Source organism: Bos javanicus, chromosome 3 (genome assembly GCF_032452875.1).
Source record: "Bos javanicus breed banteng chromosome 3, ARS-OSU_banteng_1.0, whole genome shotgun sequence".
Lineage (NCBI taxonomy): Eukaryota > Metazoa > Chordata > Mammalia > Artiodactyla > Bovidae > Bos > Bos javanicus.
Window position 1 is genome coordinate 20,424,114 of NC_083870.1, and position 20,741 is coordinate 20,444,854.

Below are 20,741 nucleotides of genomic sequence, written 5' to 3' on the forward strand. Positions count from 1 at the left end.
TTGGAAGGAAAGTTATGACCAACCTAGACAGCATATTCAAAAGCAGACACATTACCTTGCCAGCAAAGGTTCGTCTAGTCAAGGCTATGGTTTTTCCTGTGGTCATGTATGGATGTGAGAGTTGGACTGTGAAGAAGGATGAGCGCCGAAGAATTGATGCTTTTGAACTGTGGTGTTGGAGAAGACTCTTGAGAGTCCCTTGGACTGCAAGGAGATCCAACCAGTCCATTCTGAAGGAGATCAGCCCTGGGATTTCTTTGGAAGGAATGATGCTAAAGCTGAAACTCCAGTACTTTGGCCACCTCATGCGAAGAGCTGACTCATTGGAAAAGACCCTGATGCTGGGAGGGATTGGGGGCAGGAGGAGAAGGGGACGACAGAGGATGAGATGGCTGGATGGCATCACTGACTCGATGGACTTGAGTCTGGGTGAACTCCGGGAGCTGGTGATGGACAGGGAGGCCTGGCGTGCTGTGATTCATGGGGTCGCAGAGTCGGACACGACTGAGCGACTGAACAGAACTGAACTGAATACTGCCTTAAACTCCAACTAGGACCTGAAACATGTTACTTTTTAAAACTTTTTATTTTTTGCTGTGATGCAGGGCATGTGGGATCTTAGTTCCCTGACCAAGGATCAAACCCACATTGTCCTTTACATTGGGAGCACAGAGTCTTAACTACTGAACTGCCAGAGCAGTCCCAACATAACCTTTTTTAAAAGGGTTAATTTGATATCATAGACTGTTTTAACTTCTGGTCAAGCATTCTCTGATACTATTGCCTAGTAAACTTCAGTTAGCAGGAAGGAGCTCTAATGGCTCCTGTGTACAATCCATTCTCAGTATGTCCTCAACAGGCAACATGAAATAGGATATTTACGGTAAGAATTTGGACTTCTTTGGACACTTATTCTGACCCAAAGACTCCTAAAAACAAACCAAAAACATTAAGTGCTTAACAGAACTGCATCTTGTCAGATTCTTAGGGGGGTAAAAAAAGAAACTACACACTGTCTTTTAGAAAAGGATTGCTTTTTTTTTAATTAGTAAAGAGAAGAAATAGGCTAAATTCTCAAATCCTATTTGATTTTACAAACTGACCTATAACATCATCCTTGGACTCTCCCTCTGTGTCCATTTCACTCACAACACACATTCTCATATATTCACCCGTGTGAGGAAGGGATTTCCTGTTAATGTTATTCGGCCAAGACCAGAAGTAATCTGTCAACCTTGTGACTAACCACTGAAGATTAAGAGATAGACATTCCCTCTCCTCTATCCACCTCTTCCTTCTTCACTCTGTTCCAGGAAAATGGTATTGATCGCTTTTGCTCCAAGATGAGGTCAGAAGTTTCCATTATCCAATCATCCATCCATTCATTCATTCATTTATATATACATAAATATCAATGACAAAATTTTCTTTTTCCATAGCAGTTGCTAGAAGTCTGGAGGAAAGATCACCTGAAGACCCAAACTCTGATACCTATGAGTGTGTGAAAAATATCATACTGACTTTAAAAATAACTCTTTAATCATATTCACATAAGAGGAATAAAGGGCAGCACCAGGCTGACTAGGGAAGGGAGCAAGGAGTTCTCCCTCTGTCCAGATGTCAGCCTGGCACCGTTCTGAGATTACACACACAAGTGGGGCTGGGTGTGGAAGTAGAATAAGGGAGAGGACTGAAGAGACAAAGGTAAGAGGGGAGAGGAAGGGCTTGCAGTAGTCTCAGTCGGTGGACTCCAGCACAGATTCACTCAGCGCAAGGTCCCAGTAGTGCTCAGCCCCATGCTTTTTGAAATGCTCCCGAGCCATGTTCTCTGTAGGGCACTGTTTGAACTTCATCTCCCCAAAGCTCCGGTCTTTGGCTGTACCCTGGGAAAGAGACAAAACATGTAATAGAAACACTGCAATTTCTAATTTAAATCAGATATAATAGTCCTTTATAAAACCTGGTAACACTGTGTAGCAAAGTGCCTAGCTGAAAGTGATTTTATGGTAAAAACAATTCTAACCTCTACCCCCCTGGGTATCTGCTGAGTTCTCATGACTTTCTGTGGGTTTGTTTTTTTAATTGAATACAGGATTTCTGTGCTCTGGTGCCTGGATGGAAGAGTACGTCAGGAAGGACTATGGGAGATGGGATGAACTTGTTTCCCACCAGGCCTCTAGGACCTTTAAGGAGAAAGGAGTTAGAGGCTAAAAGGACTCTTTTCACAAGACTTAGTGAGATTTTCATACGAGCAGGAGGGTTTGGGGCCCAGTGACAAAGAACAATACAAGGGTGAGGGGGAGAGAGGAATGGGAGTGAGGGGGGGTTCTTGCAGACAACTACAACAGAAAGATACAGTACGTGGTAGAATCGTGTTCTCACCAAAGGCTGCAATGTCAGTCACAAATGCAACCTCAAGAGGCTTTTCAGGGACCAGATTCCAAAAAGGAGGCAAGAGCAGAACTTGGCTTGTTTCTGAATCTGAGAGACAATTCCTGAGGACTCTCAGAGGTAAATGAAGAGAATTTTAAAGAGATGATGGGGCTGGAATATTAAATATGCAAGTGGGGACTTATGAGACACAGAAACAGTTATAATGGTTATTATCACCTAATTAGTATGCATAAATTGGAGGGATCTGGGATAAGACAGAAGGACACATGAAAAGCAATCAGTAGCAATTACCTATAGAGTGGTCTTAAGGAATCAGGGGGCTGGAAGGGACTATTTCAGTCAGGCTCTGTGTGGTTAGAATGTATTCTAATGAGCATTCACTACTTTTGAATTAAAATACTACTCTTTTTGGCCACACTTTGGGGCATGCAGGATCTTAGTTCCCTAACCAGGGACTGAACCCATGATCCCTGCAGAAGTGTGGAGTCTTAATCACTGGACCACCAGGAATTCCCAAAGTACTACTTTTATAATAAAGAACTGGTTCCTAAACATGAGCACATTTTAAAACTAGAAGATACTCATGTATTCAACCTAAAAGAATAAAATGAAAAAATTAACACAAAGGTAGAAAATACTTACAATGTATAAAAGGTATTTTAAAGTGGTAATATAAAGGATTACTGCAGTATATCAAATTAAGAATACAGTTACTGAGGAAATAAACTTTTAATGCTTTCTGGAGAAACAGGATAATATTTTACACTCCACAAAGGGTGAATGAGCCCTTAGTTCACAACTTGGCCTGAACAAGCATATGCACTCATTTATTCATTCTTCAGAACTAATAGTGGTTCACTAGGAAAATTTTAGGGATGAAAGAATTGTACAACCATAAAAATGTTCCATTTAAACAGTGATTTAGTCACATTTTACGAAGCATCATTACATAATAATTAGGTTTTCCACCAAAAAAAAAAAATAGCAAGGGAAAATAATATCCGTATTTTATAGACAAAGCAACAGTATTTTATATTAAGTGTTACTTCGTTGCCCAGTTGCACAGCTAGTAAGTGATACTGCCAACTTAGTCAACTTTATATATATATATTTTTTTGGCGATGCCATGCATGATCTTAGTTACCCAGCCAGGGATCAAACCCATGCCTCCTGCATTGGGAGTGTAGCATCTTAACACTGGACCACCAGGGAAGTCCGCAACTTTATACTCCTAAGTCTAGTACTTCTCTCACTATATCCAAAGAAAAATCCTACAATTCATTCCCCTCTTTCTAAGTGTCATATCCATGACTGAAATAAATAAACAGAGAATTTTTATTCTTGCCACCAGTTTTCCATAGTTTTCCCCAGATGGCATAAACTATACACCCATCAGTTTAACTAAAATATAATCAGGAAGGATTTGCTGCCAAATACTTAACAATGAATTCCAAAAAGAAACACAAAGTACTTAAGGGATTAGTTATTATGTATAAACAGTCAGGAATTAGCTAAAGTTTTGCCTCACTGTTTAACAGAGGATCACCTACCTCCCAGACTAGTACACATTTGTTGGTTTTCTTGACAGCTTCCTCATCAGATTCCTCATCATCTGGAAAAGACAATATAGCTAAATCTTGCTCTAGACTTAGACTAGACACCAAGATTCAGGTTTCAAACAAACAGTATTCAAGCCTACCCAAATTCTTTTAAATATTACCATTTTTTCCTCATGTATTGGGATCAAATATCTTCTGTTACTCTTTATTTCCCCCCAATTAGACTGATATCTCCTATCTGGCAGGGACATTAATTAATTCAACAAATATGGATTGAGTACCAACTCTGTGTCAAGAGCTGTGCCAGGTACTGGGAATAAGGAGATAAAGAACAATAAAAACTTGTCCTAAGCACTTTAGATGCCAAAACAATAGAGCCCATTCTCAAGGAGTTTTTAGTCTAATGAAGAAGGGCAGATATATGGAATGAAAATATCTTAGAACACTTGCAAAACAAAATACAAGTCAATTATCATAAAAACTGTACTTAAAGTACAAAAATACAATGAGGAAGAACAAAAAGTATAAGAAGGCCAAAATTATGAAAAATAAGGTTCTCTGTACATGGTAAATGCTAACCTAGGTCTTCAAAGAAGGCAAGGATAAATATTGATGGAAGAATGATGGCCAGTAGGATGTCAAATAAATATATACAAGATAAACTTGGGCAAAACAAAAGTGTATTTTTCTGAATGAAGCAGAACTTTTTTTGGTCTAAAAAATTTTTTTTGCCTTCAATCCTTTAAAAAGCTTTTTATCAAAAAACTATACAATATAGACAATGCACATATGAGCGTGCAGCTTGCTGAAAATTCACAAACTAAATGTACTCATGTAGTCGGTATCCAAATTCCGGGCTAACAGAGAAACCAGCAAGTAGAAAGGCCTTACAGGACAGGCAGGAGAATAGCTAATATTCATACAGTAAATACTTTATGAATGTCTAGCATATTTAAAGTCCAAAAGGGTTTTTCTAAGATTCTTGAACATTATCTAGTATTTGCAAGAGTGTGAGAGAGAGGGAATAGATGAATGGACCGAGTACCATCCCACCCACCTCCCACTTAATCCCCTCTAACCCCCATTCACCATCTCCCTTTGTGTTAGATGTCTGTTCATCCCACTTTATCCGATGCAGCATGAGACGCTTAAATTTCTTCTGGGCCTTGGGGCCTAGAAACAGAGAAGAAGAATTTTGCCAGAGTTGTGGAAGACCATGGGGTAGAAGGAACCTCTGAGCTCACTCAACGCTCAGACATTAATATGGTAGTTGAAGCAATCCCAGGAACCACATCCTAGGTTCTTCTACTTCAATAAATAAAGAAACAGAGGCCCAAGATATTGAACACAGGCATGACTCTTTTGCTCAATTCTCCCACCAGGCTAGTCACTCAAGGCCTAGGTGCCTCGCGTGTTTCAGACTCACCCCCTTCCACTACTACCACGTTGACATCCTTGTGCAGTACCACCACCCCTGTCAGGTACAGCTGCCCAGCATTGGCCTCAATCTTGAACTTCTTGGCTGGGTTGCTCAAATTTCGAACTCTGGAGAAGGGAAAGTTTAGTTATGGGCTTCATTTTAGCATCAGTAGCTGACTGAATGGAATGGCAAATAAAGATGGGTCCAAAATAGTTTTCTTTCTAAAAACAAAGGCATTTGGAGTAGGCAAATATACTAATGCTTGAAAGGTAGAATTGATGAATCTACAAGTGCTTCTACTGCCTTAAACTTCTTCAAAGTCTAACACAGTACACTTTACAACAAGTAGCAGGTAATCAAAATTTACTCTAAGAACAAAGGAGAGCTATTAACCATCATCCACAAATATTTATATGCTTGGTTATTCTTGACAATATAAAGATCAACAAATTCTTTGCCCTCTAGATGCTTATAATGTAAAGTAGTCACAATACTATGCATGAAAATTTCTACAAGAATACATGAAAAGCTGTTAGAGACAATTACCCATAGTGAGTGGTCCTGAGGATCAGAGAATAGGAAGGGGACTTTTTCAGTAAGTGTCCTTCTGTATTGCTAGAATGTTTTTTATCTTAGTAAGCATTCACTACTTTTATAATAATGTACCGTTTCTATAATAAAGAACTAGTTACTAAACATGAGCACATCTAAATAAAAGACATATATATACTTGACATAAAAGAGTAAAATGAAAACATTAAATCAACACAAACGGTAGAAAATAATTACAACACATAAAGTCCATTCTGGAGTGGAAATAAAAGGATTACTGCAATACACTAGGATAAGGATACAGTTAACTGAGGAAAAAAACTTTTAATGTTTCCTACAAAAACAGTATTTTATGCTTCATAAAGAATGAATGAGCCTTAGTTCACATCTTGACCTGAACAAGCATATTCACATTCATTCTTCAGAACTAACATTAGTTCACTAAGACCTCAGAGACAGAAGAGTAAGTTTCTAACCCTCATCGCTGTAAAAGATCTACTAGCTCTTGATGTATACCAGGATCATTAAAGAGAGTAGAGCTGATGTTAGGTATGCTTTATACCAGTGATTCTGCCTTGAGCACTTGGAAAATGTTTTGGTATTTCTAAGGGAAACGCTGGCCCAGTCTGGACACCTACCTATATACAGATATGTGTACCCCCTGTGAAATGTCTTCTTTAAGCTTTTTAATTTTCTTGACCTTTCTCTGTTCTGCTGTAAGTTTTCGGGCAGCATTGGCCTCTTCATGCGCTCTGTCGTGACAGGAAGGACATCCACAAGTGAGAAAGGCATTGCAGATCAGAAGCAGGGCTGAGGGAAAGAGAGAGCAACGGAGAACTCTCCCCTCCCTCCAAATATGGATCCCCCAGAAGAGTTCGGGAAAGGTACTTGCCCTGGGTTTCCACCCAATCCCATGGCACTTACTTCTGTCTTTTTGCCATCTGAGCTCTGACATGGGCTTCTACCTTCGTGGGGTCTTGAACAGCTTCTGTTCCTAATACTCGCATCAAATTTGAAATTCTCACTGCAGTGAAGAGATGATAGAGATCAATCTCCTAAGTCACCACTCCAGCTAGGGTAATCTGGCAATCTCTTCCTACTAATTCATATTGTTCACCTATTTCAAATCTGCTCAAAACTCACTTCCTCCAAATACTTCTACCTTGAAAGCCCAATTAATTCAGCATTTGCAGGAGGTCAATTAATCTCAGTAACTGGTATACATTTATTCACACTGCTTGAAAATTCGTGAAAGAAAACGAACTTAATTTTGTTGGCATTTTTCACTTTCACTGCAGCATTTAGTGAAAGATCCTATACATAACAGTGCTCACTCAAAATACTACTAACTGATCCTGGAAACTATAGGAGTGAGGTTTTTTAAACTGCATTTTCATTTTTTAAACATTTAAGAATTATGTATACCACAACTCTGTGCAAATACTCCAACTACTATCTCCATAAACTTCAAGACTATTATTCTTCCAGGAAGGTAAGAATGTTATATGGTCAATATTGCTTAAGAAACAGGCTTAAATGACCTCTACAATGACTATGTTGACCTGATTTAATAAAGAAAGACAGTAGAAAATTTGGGAAAGGAAAAACCAATGAATGATTCTGAGAAACAAAAAGCATTCAAATATAGAGAAATACTAAAGATCCTCTATAATGACAGGAAGAAAAACTTTCCACCCTTTCTTCCCTGCCTCTAAGATCTGTACCTTTGGGTTCTGGAGGAGGCATCAGGCCCAGCCTGACTTTCTCCTGTAGCTCCTTCTGTGCTTCCCTCCTCGTTTGCCTTCGAAGTTTCTTCTGTTCCTTCTTGGTCAGATATACTCCCAGAGTAACTGGTGTGTCATTGTCAACTGTCAGGCAGAGAAATGAATATAACAAAGCAATTAGCATATTACAGGGATATGGGTGAATATCAATCACATTAAAAAGAACTTTACAGCAACACAGATGGACCTAAAGATTGTCAGACTGAGTGATATAAGTCAGACAGATAAAGACAAATATATAATGCTTATATGTGGAACCTAAAAAAACTACAAATGAACTTATCTTTTAATAAAACAGAAATAGTTACAGCCGCTGAAAACAAACTTAAGGCTACCAGGGGCTAGAGGGAGAGGGATAAATTAGAGGACTGGGATTGACATATACCCATTACTATATACATATAAAGTAACTAATAAGGATCTACTACATAGCACAGGGAACTCTACTCAATACTCTATAATGGCCTATATGAGAAAAGAATCTAAAAAAGAGTGGGTTTATGTATAAATGATATACTGAGCTGTACACCTGAAACTAATATAACATTGTAAATCAACTATGTCCCAATAAAAATTTTTTTTTAAAAAGGACCTTTAGCTTGTTTTTAGTTATTTTTAGGTCATCATAGTAGTATTACAGTTATGTTTTTATTAAGTATTCTTGGAACTCCCCTGGTAGTACAGTGGCTAGGACTCTGTGCTCCCAATTCAGGGAGTCTGGGTTCAATCCCTGGTCAGGAAACTAGATCTCACATGGTTCAACTAAGAGTTTGCATGCCGCAACTAAGACCTGGTGCAGCCGAACAAATAAATAAATACTAAAAAAAAAAAAAAAAAAAAAAAAAGGAGTAAAAAGTATTCTTATCTTTCATGAGTCATGTTCTAACTTGTTTTTCTTTAAGCAACTGAATTTGATAAACTGAAATGTGGCAGATATCGAAAAAAAGATTAGAGCTGCTCTGACTGCTCTGTGTGAGGATTTGGGGTATGCAGAGGGTATCCAGAATCCCATCTGGATCCTACCTACTAAACCTCAAGGTGTCTACGGAATCCAACTTGAAAACCACTGGCCAAGATGATGAAATTTCTAATTTAAGAGTTACAGGGATTGGGAAAAATCCTCTGGGCTCCCAAGTCAATATATTAAAACAAACAAAACCCCCTACATTCTTCTAATGATTCACACTGAAGACAACTAAATAGATTCTGATTAAGTACAATTCAGTGGTTATTATTATTTTTATTATCTCAAAGTCTGAATCTATTTTTCTGAATTTATTAGAGATCCTGATAAACAAATTTACTGAGTAAAAACTAACCTTCTCTGTTCATCTCAAATCTGATCAAAGTGTTAGCATCTTCTGTTATCACTTGAAAAAGGAATGTCAGTTAGTGTTATCTGTACATATGAGAAAATTCTGTATTGTAAGTGATTTATCCAGGGGTTTCAGGTACAACTAAAACCTATCTCTTCTGACTAAGCCAACAGATTTTCGCTACAAAACAGATAAACAGAAAGGCTGAAGACAAGGCAGACTGAAGATGGCAGGGGTTTAGTGGTGGTGTGCTAGACTAGAGTTGGGAGTCAACACTATTGCAAAAGCCCAATTTGAAATACAGATATACATCAGTGAGGCCATCTCTAGTTTAGACCTCAACGCTCTATAATAGCTGCACTCTCCAACACTGTAGCCACTAGCCACATGTACTATTTACATTTAAATTAAAATTGAAAAAAATTTAAAAAAATCAGCCCCTCAGCTATATTAGTGCAACTCAGTTTTCAAGTTCTCAGTAGTCATGTATGAATAGCAGCTATAGTACAGACAGCCCAGAAATTATATCCATTATCACATAAATTCTTATGGGCTAATACTTGTCTAGAGCTTTGACTGAGTAATCTCTACATTACCTGGAGGGTTGAGCTGGGCTGGATGTTCAACAAGATTTGTGATTCCAAAATAATCTTCTCTCTTGGGATTTTCCTCTGTACTAAAATTGGAGGAAGAAGGGAAAACAGGATATGTGGGTAGAGACGATTCCAAGAGAGAGGCAATCTCAGAAACACAATAAAAAAATCCACTCGCCATAGTGCATTCTAGTACTTATTAAAAGTATTTGCATATCTATATATGCAATTAGATTACATGTAATTTTCAAGATAAGAAAATGGTCCCACTAAGGTTGGATGCACTCTCTACACCAGTCATTCTCAACCTTTTTTTTCTACCCTAACACACTTAACAGATACCATATTCTGTCATTAGTAACAATAATTCTCTGGGACAGTGGTTGACAAAGGAGGCATAAGGAAAGGCTGAGACACAGTCTCCTTAAGTCATGTATCAGAATAATGGAGCAGATATGATTAAAGGTCTCTGAATGTTTCTTATATACTTTATCATTCTCTCCCTCATCAACTAAGAATCCTTTCTCTATTCTAGGACTGGATCTTTAAGAAATGTAAACATCTAAGTAGCAAAAGAAGGTAATTAAGAAAACAAATATGCTAAAACACTAACAATGTATAACAAAGCAAGCAGAAAATATTTGTGTCCAATCCTCCTACATTTATTGACCCAAAAAACTAAAAGCAACCCATAGAACATATTCTTTATGGAGCTTGTATATGGTTATCTATTTGCCTTAGATTTAAAATTTTTACTTAATGCATGAGTACCATCTTTCCCATTAAAACTCTAGCCTTATTAAAAGGTATTTACCAACAAACTCACAGGTCAAAGCCATTGGGGATGATGTAAGAGTCCCACCACTCAATTTCAGGGATGTCGCCTTCTTTCAATTCCTTCTTAGGAGCAATGAGGGCCAGTCTAGTTGAAGTATGAATTCCTGTTTTTCGAGCAGCCTGTGAGATCTCTGCCTGCAGCTTCTCTAGTTGAGCCTAAAGACAAGGTAAGACAAGAAGATAAACGGGAATCAAAGAAAACAAGGAAGTAGTAGAATCCCAAATCTTAAAACATTCCCTTGTTGAACTCTTTACATCTAACACAACAAATTCAGATTTTCTGAAAGCTAAGAAAAAAGAGCTGTTCTGCTTTACTTTATTCATTACTTGGTTGATTTCCATATATTTGGCTCTCATCATCACCCCTCTATCCCAGTGTGTGCCTGCAGCAAATATGCAGAAATGGAATTTTATGGAAAACTTCTGAGAGGATGAAAACAAGAAGGTAAAAGTCATTGAATATATGGTCAATTAAACTATCCAGGAATGTGGATTGTCTGCAGCAAATTTTAACAGCAGGCTAGCTTTCCTCAGATGTCCTGAGGTTTCTGAACAGTTCCCTCCACTGATCGTTGTATGTACAGAATTTTCAAATTCAATTTCCTTTCTACCTAAGTAGAATGTAAGTAACTGAGAAAACAAATCACTAAAAATCAAGTATTCCAGGAATAAATACAGTATTTTAAAAATTACTCATTGCTTTACTACTTATTTATTTAATTGCCAAAAACATAGAGAATTAAGTTGACAGTATTTCAGGATTATATTCAGTTTCCTTTGTTACCTTCCTAACTTCTTCAAATTTCTAGATTTTATTCTAAGCCAGATACCTTTGTCCGTAACCGTTGGGCAATCTTTTCAAATTTGCCCTTGTCATGGAATTTAAAAGTGCGTCTCTGGCGCTGGGAAGGGGCAATTGAGACTCGTGGATCAAAAAAGGTATTAGATTCCATGTCTTCTGATGGCTTTTCTTTTAGCTGTTGCTTGAATTGTTCCCTCTTCACAGCCCGAATATTGGCCTTCAGAGTAGGCATTCTGTGTGTCAGCTCAATTTCCTTGCCTGTTGCATCTACAGTTCGACCTTGTTCATCAAGAATCAATGGTGTAGGTTTAGTTTGATCTTTTAACTCCACCTTCCTAAAAAATAGCCCGAAAGAGGAATAAATCCCATATAAAACAATAAGGCAGGCAAACAAATAGACAAAAAATACAAACAAATCAAAACCCACCAGACACAATTAGGGTACAAAATTCTAAGGAATATAAACCCATCAATGAGTAATAACATCTTGACTGAATATATGAAGATGGACAGTTGAGTATGGAGTATAATCAGATGAAATGAACTTACAAATTACAATGGCAAGAAGTTGGAATCCTATCATTCTTTACTCCTGAATTCTTGAGTCAGGGAATGGCAAACCAATTGAGATACTAAAAATAAAGCCTATCACCTTTACCCAGTTGCAGAGAACTCTCAGATCTGGTCTCACTCAATATGGTTTAATGGAAATAGCTCTTGAGTTAGGAACCAGGAGACCTGATCCTGTTCTTAGCTCTAATACTGGAGGAATAATCTTAATTTTAGTTCTACCATTCATAAAAAGAAGATAATTAAACTCTGCAACAAAAAAACCAAGAGAATAAATTCAATTGGTATTTACTGAACATATGTAAGAAATATGAAACCAAGAAATGATTTAAGTTCCTTGGAAGAAAAGGATAAGTAACACTCAAAGGTATTTATTGCTTCTCAAGCTTCAGAAAAAACGAATTCCATGAAATAGATACTCACGGGGGAGCAATGCCCATAGCATGGAGATTGGCCAGGCCCACCATGTTGGCATTGCCGATGAGCCCTGGCTTCAGTGCCAGCTGGGCTTGGATGCGGGCTTGTAGTTCAGCTGCTTTCCTTGCCTTCTCAATGGCATCATTCATGAAAGTGGCGGCCTGGGAGGGCTGAATAGTGTTGCCAATTGGAAGTCGCTCTGGTTGGGAGGATGAAGGAGTCTTTGGCTGTGAGATAGAGAAAAAGAAATCAGAATCAGAAAAAATTAACATAGGCAAACAGATCTCTCTCTTTTACACACACACACACACACACACACACACACGGAGCAGTGGACTGTGGTAAATTGAGGGTGGAACATGCAGTCATTTTCTGGACTCTCATTTGAGTACGTGGCAAGAAATTCTGTGTTTAACAGTCTTCTTTTTGGAGAAACCTGAAAAGAGGTTACAATACCTGAGGTGTAGGAGGGCTAATGAAGCTCAGTTGCTTTTTCCTCTCCTCAATTTGCCGTGTTGCTGCCTCCATCATCTGTTTGATCTGCTCTCAGTGGGGTAAAAAGTTGAAAAACAGTTAACAGCTCTTTTTTATTTCTCCGATACAGGTTCCTCAACTCAAAGGGCTTTTAGGTCTAGAGAAACTAGTATTTTTTGAATGATCCCATCATATTCTGCCTGTACCATAGGCTAGCAAATTTAGTAAAGATAAGCTTACACAGTTGATCACTGGAATTTTTCAACCTATCTTCCCAAGGCAGGACTGGCATGTTAAGTAGTAACACAGCTTGATGAGTAAGACTCTGGAGTCAGGGAAACCTTAGTTTGAATCTTAACTCTGCCATTTAATGCCTGTGTGACCTTGAACATTGTATTTAATTCTTAAATCTCCAAGTGTCTAAAAGAAGTAAAAACAGTACCTACCTTACAGGGCAACTGTGAACATTTAAATAATGCAAAATAGAATCCATAACATTATTATATTAAAAAAAAAAAAACAACACTACTGGTCTTTGAGTTCCTAGTTTGGGTAACCAGAGTCCACAATGTAGACTTGCTTCCTAGTCTCCATCAATCCCTTCCTCTGTCCTAAGGAAATTCAGAAAAATAAGCTTTGAGAACATGATCCAGTAACTCTTCTTGAATTTTCCAAAAGAGTCTGCTGTCAAGGTGCTTCAAGGTTATTTTTTTTAATTTACTTTTAACAATTTCTTAAATAGTGACATATTTACATAGTTTAAAATTCAAGAAGTACAAAAAGTATACTCTGAAAATATTTACTATTTATATGGTATCAGAATTTTTAAACAATGCCCATTTTAAATACATAGATAATTTCTATTAAAAAAAAACCAAGTCAATCTGAAATTATTTAAGTGGATTAAGCTTTCTGCATTATATTATTTGGAAATTCTTCTCTGCCATCATGCTGAGTTCTAATTATTTCAATAATTTTCTTAATGACACAGTGAGGTAGATATCTGAGCAAATGATGTATGTAACACACCTTCCTTGCCACATAATAGGTGCTCAAAATGCTATTTCAATAGCCTTCAACTGGGCTGCTGTTGTTGTCATTCAGTCACTAAGTCATGTCTGACTCTGCGACCCTATGGACTGTAGCCCGCCAGGATCCTCTGTCCATGAGATTATTCTGGCACGAATACTGGAGTGGGTTGCCATTTCCTTCTCCATTCAACTGGAATCTCTCCTGGTTAAACCAAGAAATGATGAAACATAAAACAGAAAAGAAAATTTCCCCAACGCTAACATTTAGTTTAAATTAAGGATACAATAAATCCATCTCTTTCTTCTTCAACTCTCAAAACCACCGCTTCCAGTTCTTAACTACTAACCTGGAGCTTAGTCAGCATGCCAGGACTCTCTGAGGGAGGCCCAGGGATCACTTCTGGCTCCTCTTCTACCTCTTCAAAACGGGGTATCCGTCGCTTCTTTACTCCTGATGATTCCTTGGAGATCTCAGAGTCATCACCAAACACTTCCTAAGGGAACCCAAGGTGAAAGAAGAGTTGTATCCCTGCCCATGGGAGAAGGGAAGAACAATTCTAGTCCTTATCAGTATTCTGTGGCTTTTCCCAGAGTCTTCTATACCCTCCACCAAATGGACCATCTCACCCATCTCAACTTCATTATTTTCCTACTCCAGTCAAACAAATTTCATCCCCATATTCTTATAAATGTTCCCATCCCAAGGTCTTTGCAAATCTTACCGCCCACATTTGTAATTATCTCCCTCAACTTTTCCCCCAATCCAAACCCTCCCTAAAACTCACCTCCTCCAGGAAGTTTTCCTCATTAATAATCTCATCCCACTCTGATCAAACTGTTGTTTCACATCCCTTTAGTACTTAAGAACTTGGTTCATACTAAGTAAAATTACATTGTTGATATTTGCTTGCCAAGTGTTAAGTCTTTCAATGTCACTATGTACTTTCTCCCAGCTAGCGTCTAAGCTCTTCCAGGATAGGGGTTTTCTCTCTTCTTCAATATTCCCCAATAACACTTTGTTCTCATCTAACAATGGGAACTCAAATATGTTGACTAATTTGCAGGATGAACTTAACAGGACCAAGAGTGGCCAACTGGAAGGGACAATGGGAAAAAGCAAATGTACACACCGGTGGTAGGCTTTGGGTGACATCCCCTCTTCACTAGGAGGGCTCGTGTTTTGCAAGGACATATCCTCGGCCAGGGGCGAGCGCTTCCTGGAACTCCTACAGTTCAAGAAAAAGGACTCTCCCATAATATATTGTGTGGGATGGGGACTGAATGGACCAAAATGGGACCCAACTCCCAAGGCTATCTAGATTTCCTTCAAGAAACCATTTTTATTAATCCCACCCAATGTAGTCACTTTATTTGTAGCAGGCCCTCAGCACTCATACAGTACCATGTCCTACCAAAAACATAATCTTCACTCTACAGATCTATGAATTTCTCCTTAAGTGTAACAAAATTCAACTAAGTCTGAAACTTTATAGTCAACCTTAAACTTTCCATGAAAACTGCTACTTGGATTTTATCATTTTTGTGACTGTATTTTGTTCAGCCCTCCCATCCCCAAACCCCTGAACTGAAAATTCCTTAAGGCAAGGACTATCTTTCATTCCTCTGATCACCCTGCAAAACCCTCAACACAAACAGCACACAAATCTCTATTTCTCTTGGTTCCACAGCCTGGTCAGGAACCAAACAGACACAGCTTATTCACTCTTGTGCCTCAGGAAAAGCAAAAGGATAGCCAAGGAATCAAAAGCACTTTAGAAGGTTTGATAGAAGTCACAGAAAAGATTTTAAGAGACAGACAAAGAAAAGAGACTGATCAGCTACTTGACACTGTTAATACTGAAAGAGACCATGACCAATCAGCAGCTACTGGATAAAAAGTGAAGAAAGTAAGGGAGTAATGATGGTCCCTTTAAGTATTCCACTCATGGGGCCAGGTGACCTGCAATATGCTATACAGCAAGGAGCAGGCTCTCAGGACATATGGTAAAAAGTGAGTTCTTAGGTATCCCATCTGCAAGTCATTGCAGAGAAATATCTGAAAAGCAGAACAATGAGGTCTATAGCTCAGGGAGCAGTAAAGTCACATTCTGAGCAATCTATTAGGCCTCAAGCATAAAATCTTAAAGTAATCAATTTATTTTTTTAAAAAGGAGATTTAGGGAAACATAAGAACCCAAACTCCTAACTGTATATGAAAAACGACAAAGCAACCGTTTTCTTGGAACATTTTAACCCATGAACTTAGGCAGTTCATCACCATAAGATGGTGATAATACAAGTTCACCCCTTCTACTTCTATATCTAAGTATCTCTCTTAAATATCAGGTATTCTAATAATGGATATTAAAGTGTGAGCCAGGTAAGCTCAGCAACTTTGTTACCATTCAAAACACTCATCAGATAGTTAACTGTAACCTACCTTTAGCTCTCGTTTCCTGCTCCGGTCACTGCTGGACTTGGAATGCCTAGAGCTTCGGCCTTCCTCCACAGCTTCAAACAGTTTGTCCACAAATCGGAGAGTAGAATCATCAAGAAAAGGTTTCAGATGGTCTGACAAGAAAAAAAGAGGTGGCAAGGTTGAAAAGGTATTTCATCCAGATACCAACACTGGAATTTTATGCCTAAGAGGGACGGAAATGCTTTCTTAAGTTTTTTGTAGGATTCTCATAAATTCTCTTACACTGAATGATTTTGCCCCATGAGATAAAAATACAGTTTTAATTTTTTGGAGTAGGAAGTAGCAGAGCCAGAGCAACCTGTTTAGGTTGAGCATCAAAGTTTAGGGTGAATAACCACTGTAACTTTTCCTAAACTGCAAGCTGGAGGAGACTACCATTAACAAAATCTACCTCCTCAACTTTTTAAATGTATTTTATAGAGACTTCTATATGCTTAGATGTTGACCTGAATATACCCATCTGACTTTAGCATATTTCCTAAGTAAATATAATTTAGGTAACTCAGTGCAGCGGTCAAAGGAAATCAGTCTGAGATTCAAAATATGTCACAAATAGTATTTAAAGAAAAGGAAAATTAATTATTTAGGCTATTTCCATTATAATGGAGAGTGAAAAAGCCACTTTAAAACTAAATATTAAAACTAAGAGAATGGCAACCGGATCACTTCACAGCAAATAGAAGGGGAAAAGGTGGAAGCAGTGACAGATTTCCTCTTTCTGGGCTCTAAAATCACTGCAGATGGTAACTGCAGTCATGAAATTAAAAGACATTTGCTTCTTGGCAGGAAAGCTATGGTAAATCTAGACAGTGTGTTAAAAAGCAAAGACATCACTCTGCTGACAAAGGTCCATATAGTCAAGGCTATGATCTTTTCAGTAGTCATGTACGGTTGTTGAGAGCTGGACCATAAAGAAGGCAGAGAATTGAAGAATTGATGCTTTCGAACTGTGGTGCTGGAGAAGATTCTTGAAAGTCGCTTGGCCAGCAAGGAGATCAAACTAGTCAATCTTAAAGGAAATCAATCCTGAGCATTTTATTTAGGATTCATGCTAAAGCCGAAGTTCCAATACCCTGGCCACCTGATGCGAACAGCTGACTCACTGGAAAAGACCCTGATGCTAGGAAAGACTGAAGGCAGAAGGAGAAGATGCCAACAGAGGATGAGATTGTTGGATGGCATCACCAATGCAATGGACATGAACTTGGGTAAACTCCAGGAGATGGTGAGGGACAGGGAAGCCTGGTGTGCTATAATCCATGGGGTTATGAAGAGTCGGATACAACTTGGCGACTGAACAACAACAATTATAATGCAAGAGAAAATAAAATGTGGCCTGACCTTTTTTCAGATGCTCCTAACATAGAGAATTTTGGGGAACTTCAAAGTAGCATTTGCAGTCATCCAACATGTTAAGCCAAAAGATTCAGAAAGATCACACATACCAGCTGCTTTCTTCTTGTCCATGCCCTTCCCCACACAGTTCAGTGCTGCTGTGACCACTGTGGGCTCTGAGAAACCCAGCACCCTCTTCACTGTCTTTTCTATCCATGGTTTCAGTTCATCCAGCTCCCTCTTAGATAGTGCCATTCTTTGGGAAAAGGAGGATAGCTCAAAACAGGATTCAATACTGCACCTAAAAAGAAATCAGTAAAGTTAGAGAACAGGAAAAGACTAAAAGGACCCCAGGCAATGATTAGTATATCAGGAATACTTTCCCCACTGCTATTCTCAATCCTAGGCAAGTTCCTCTAACCTCATTTCAAGCCAAATACTCTCAACTTATACTTCAAAACAGAAAGAACTACATTCTGTTTGATTTTTAACCCTAACTCAGTAATATCATCAGCTAATCAATGAAATCTGTGGAATAAACAAACAACCCTCGTGAAGAACCTAGTCTGAGAAATGAGTTCTAGCTTCTTTTCTGATTATCATATTCAACAAGGACTGTCAAACATATAACATGAAAACAAGACTGAAAAAGCCCACTCACAGGCCAACTTTTCTATTCTTCCTACTTCCAGGCAGGCATTCCTTAACCCAGGGCTTCTTTTAAGGGAGACAAAGAAGAGATGGCTTATCCGGGTTACATCTTACATTAAAGCTCCTAATCCTCAAGACTGTTCTGTCACATTTCTCTGTATTCATTGTCATCCCAGTGAGAATTCTGTACCCAGATCCTTTTCTCTTTTGTTCTACAGGGTCTCTGTCATAAGTAATCCCTCAGTTCAGAAAAGGTTACCCTCATGCACTGTGGTGACCTGAATGGGAAGGAAGTCCAAAAGGGAGGGGATATATGTATATGTATGATTCATTCTGCTGTACAGTAGAAACTAACAACATTGTAAAGCAACTATACTCCAACAAAAATTAATTAAAAAAAAGATCACCCTCATTTTGGATGTACTCTTTTCATCTTTATCCTTCTACTTTTTAGCTTAATACAGAAACCATCATACAAGACTCTACAACAATCTGTTATTTAATGCAAATTGGTACAATTCTTGAACTTTATTCATGTTTACAGTCTTATCTCCTACTGAAACCTCAAAACTCTACATGAGCAGAAAGAAAATTTTATTTCTATAATTTTCTCCATATTGTCTAAAAGACAATAAATTAGACTGACCTCAAATCCAAGTTAACCTCCTCCCAGAAGTGCCACACATCAGGGTTCGATTTGGGTGTCAATTTTTCAAGATGTTTTAAGACATCTTTTCCCTAAAAGGTACAGCTTGATTAACTTCTAATTGTTGGCAGGTTTATCCTCCAGAAGACCTATTGCTAAATAATGTATGTAATTTTGGTATAACCATATGAAACTAGTAGCTTAAAGTCAGAAACTAGGGGTGTCGTATTTTGTGCCTCGGTGACATGTAATATGAATAAATCCGCAGTGGCTTTATTTACCCATCAGGAGATAGCAGGATAGCCTATCAATCTCAACATGTTAACTGTGCATTGCTCAAAAGATGCATATTCAGACACCATAGAGTGAAGAGCTCACATGCACCTCTACTATTTACCAGCCTTCTGAAAAGTAATTCCTCTGAGCCTCAGTTCACTCATCCTACAAAATGAGGACAACTGTCATTCTTACAAGGCACTTAATTCATTCAATAAATATTTACTGCAAACCTAGTAAGTTTCAGGCAGCCTACTGAGTGCTGAGGATACACACAACGGTGAAAAAGACAGACAGGAATTCTTGCCTTAACAGAACTTATATTCCACTGGAACTGAATCATAGGCTAGAAAGGGTAAACAATTTGAAAATCCAGAGTTACAAATGGGGCATCACTCTATTAGATGAAAGGTGTGCCCAAGCACTATACTAACAAATGTACACAACTTCAACCCATTTCTCCGTAAGATAACGTGCAAACTAAACAGGCAATAGGCAAAATAAAAGTTCCAAACAGTAACGAGCTTTGTCACTAATCAATTGTTCAACAGTGACTGCGTGGGGTAGGGGTGGGGTGTGGTTCTGGTGTGGAAGGAGAGGAAGGCAGAATGATCTCTGAATGAGCAGGGAACACAATTTAATCTTCTGAAGGATTTCCTTTCTCTGTGTTCTTTGCTTGAAGTCGAATTTCATCCCTGAAACTCCCATTCGTTTCTTTTTTGCTTTTTCCGCCTCTCTGAGCAGCCCGCTACTCACCTGTTCTACCCCAACTCCTCATCTCGGTGCTAGCCCCCTTAGCTCGTCCCTTTCCCGCCCCCGCCCTTTCCCTCTCAACAACCTCATTCCAACCCGTTCTCCCACAGAACCTTGTTCTTTTCTCAGCTTCCTTTCCGCTGAACCTTCCCGCCTCTGTCCTTCTCTCGAACTGAACCCTACCCCAATCACTTGGACAACAGGATACCCTCTCCGGGCCCCGGGCCACTACTCACCTCACAAACTTCAGCCCCTGAGACGGAGCCCGAACGTTACACCGGAACCGGAAACCCTCTGGCCGCCCTATGGCTTGCCGTCCTACCGCCGCGGCCGCCGCCACGCCGCGGTCCCACAACGCGTGACGAGGGAGGGTGGGGCCGCCGGTTCGCGCAGCCGTAGTTGCCACTTTCCCCCGAGAGAGGGAGCGCATGCGTAGCGGAGTCCTAAAGTTACACGTTTTCTAGTTCCTCGCCTCATCGGTTTCCCCAGGTAAAGGTGTGCAACGTTAGTGTTACGTGAAGCATAAATCGGGCTGACTGTAGTATCCCTTCCAGGTTTCCCTGGTAGCTCAGACGGTAAAGCGTCTGCCTGCAATGCAGGAGACTTGGGTTCGATCCCTGGGTGGGGAAGATCCCCTGGAGAAGGGGCAACCCACTCCAGTACTCTTGCCCGGAAAATTCCATGGATGGAAGAGCCTGGTAGACTACAGTTCATGGGGTCGCAAAGAGTCGGACACGACTGAGCAACTTCACTTTCACTGGTAGTATTCCTAGTGTGGCGAATAAGTGCCACACGAGGTTATGCTACAACTAAAAGCAGGGCTTCTGCGTTTGGGCTAAACCTGGACTTTCT

At 39.1% G+C, this 20,741-nt stretch overlaps 1 protein-coding gene across 3 annotated transcripts; it reads right to left on the reverse strand.

Annotated features, from left to right (window-relative positions):
• Positions 1-1,517: 1,517 nt before the first annotated feature.
• PRPF3 (pre-mRNA processing factor 3) lies at positions 1,518-20,231 on the reverse strand. Of its 3 annotated transcripts, XM_061407919.1 has the most exons (17): positions 20,126-20,213; positions 18,861-18,952; positions 17,674-17,864; positions 16,190-16,320; positions 14,097-14,243; positions 12,701-12,784; positions 12,251-12,471; positions 11,286-11,592; positions 10,445-10,611; positions 9,622-9,701; positions 7,650-7,793; positions 6,850-6,949; positions 6,564-6,677; positions 5,380-5,498; positions 5,043-5,126; positions 3,945-4,006; positions 1,518-1,883 (listed from the first exon to the last, which is right to left on the reverse strand). In XM_061407919.1, exons 3-17 carry the CDS (start codon positions 17,816-17,818, stop codon positions 1,737-1,739), a joined length of 2,052 nt encoding a protein of 683 aa, XP_061263903.1. In that variant the 5' UTR covers positions 17,819-17,864; positions 18,861-18,952; positions 20,126-20,213; the 3' UTR covers positions 1,518-1,736. The 3 variants fall into 3 exon arrangements, with proteins under 3 accessions (XP_061263903.1, XP_061263895.1, XP_061263913.1); XM_061407911.1 differs by lacking the exon at positions 18,861-18,952 and having other exon boundaries at positions 20,126-20,231; XM_061407929.1 differs by lacking the exons at positions 17,674-17,864; positions 18,861-18,952; positions 20,126-20,213 and adding an exon at positions 14,880-14,975 and having other exon boundaries at positions 16,190-16,277.
• Between the last annotated feature and the right edge of the window lie 510 nt (positions 20,232-20,741).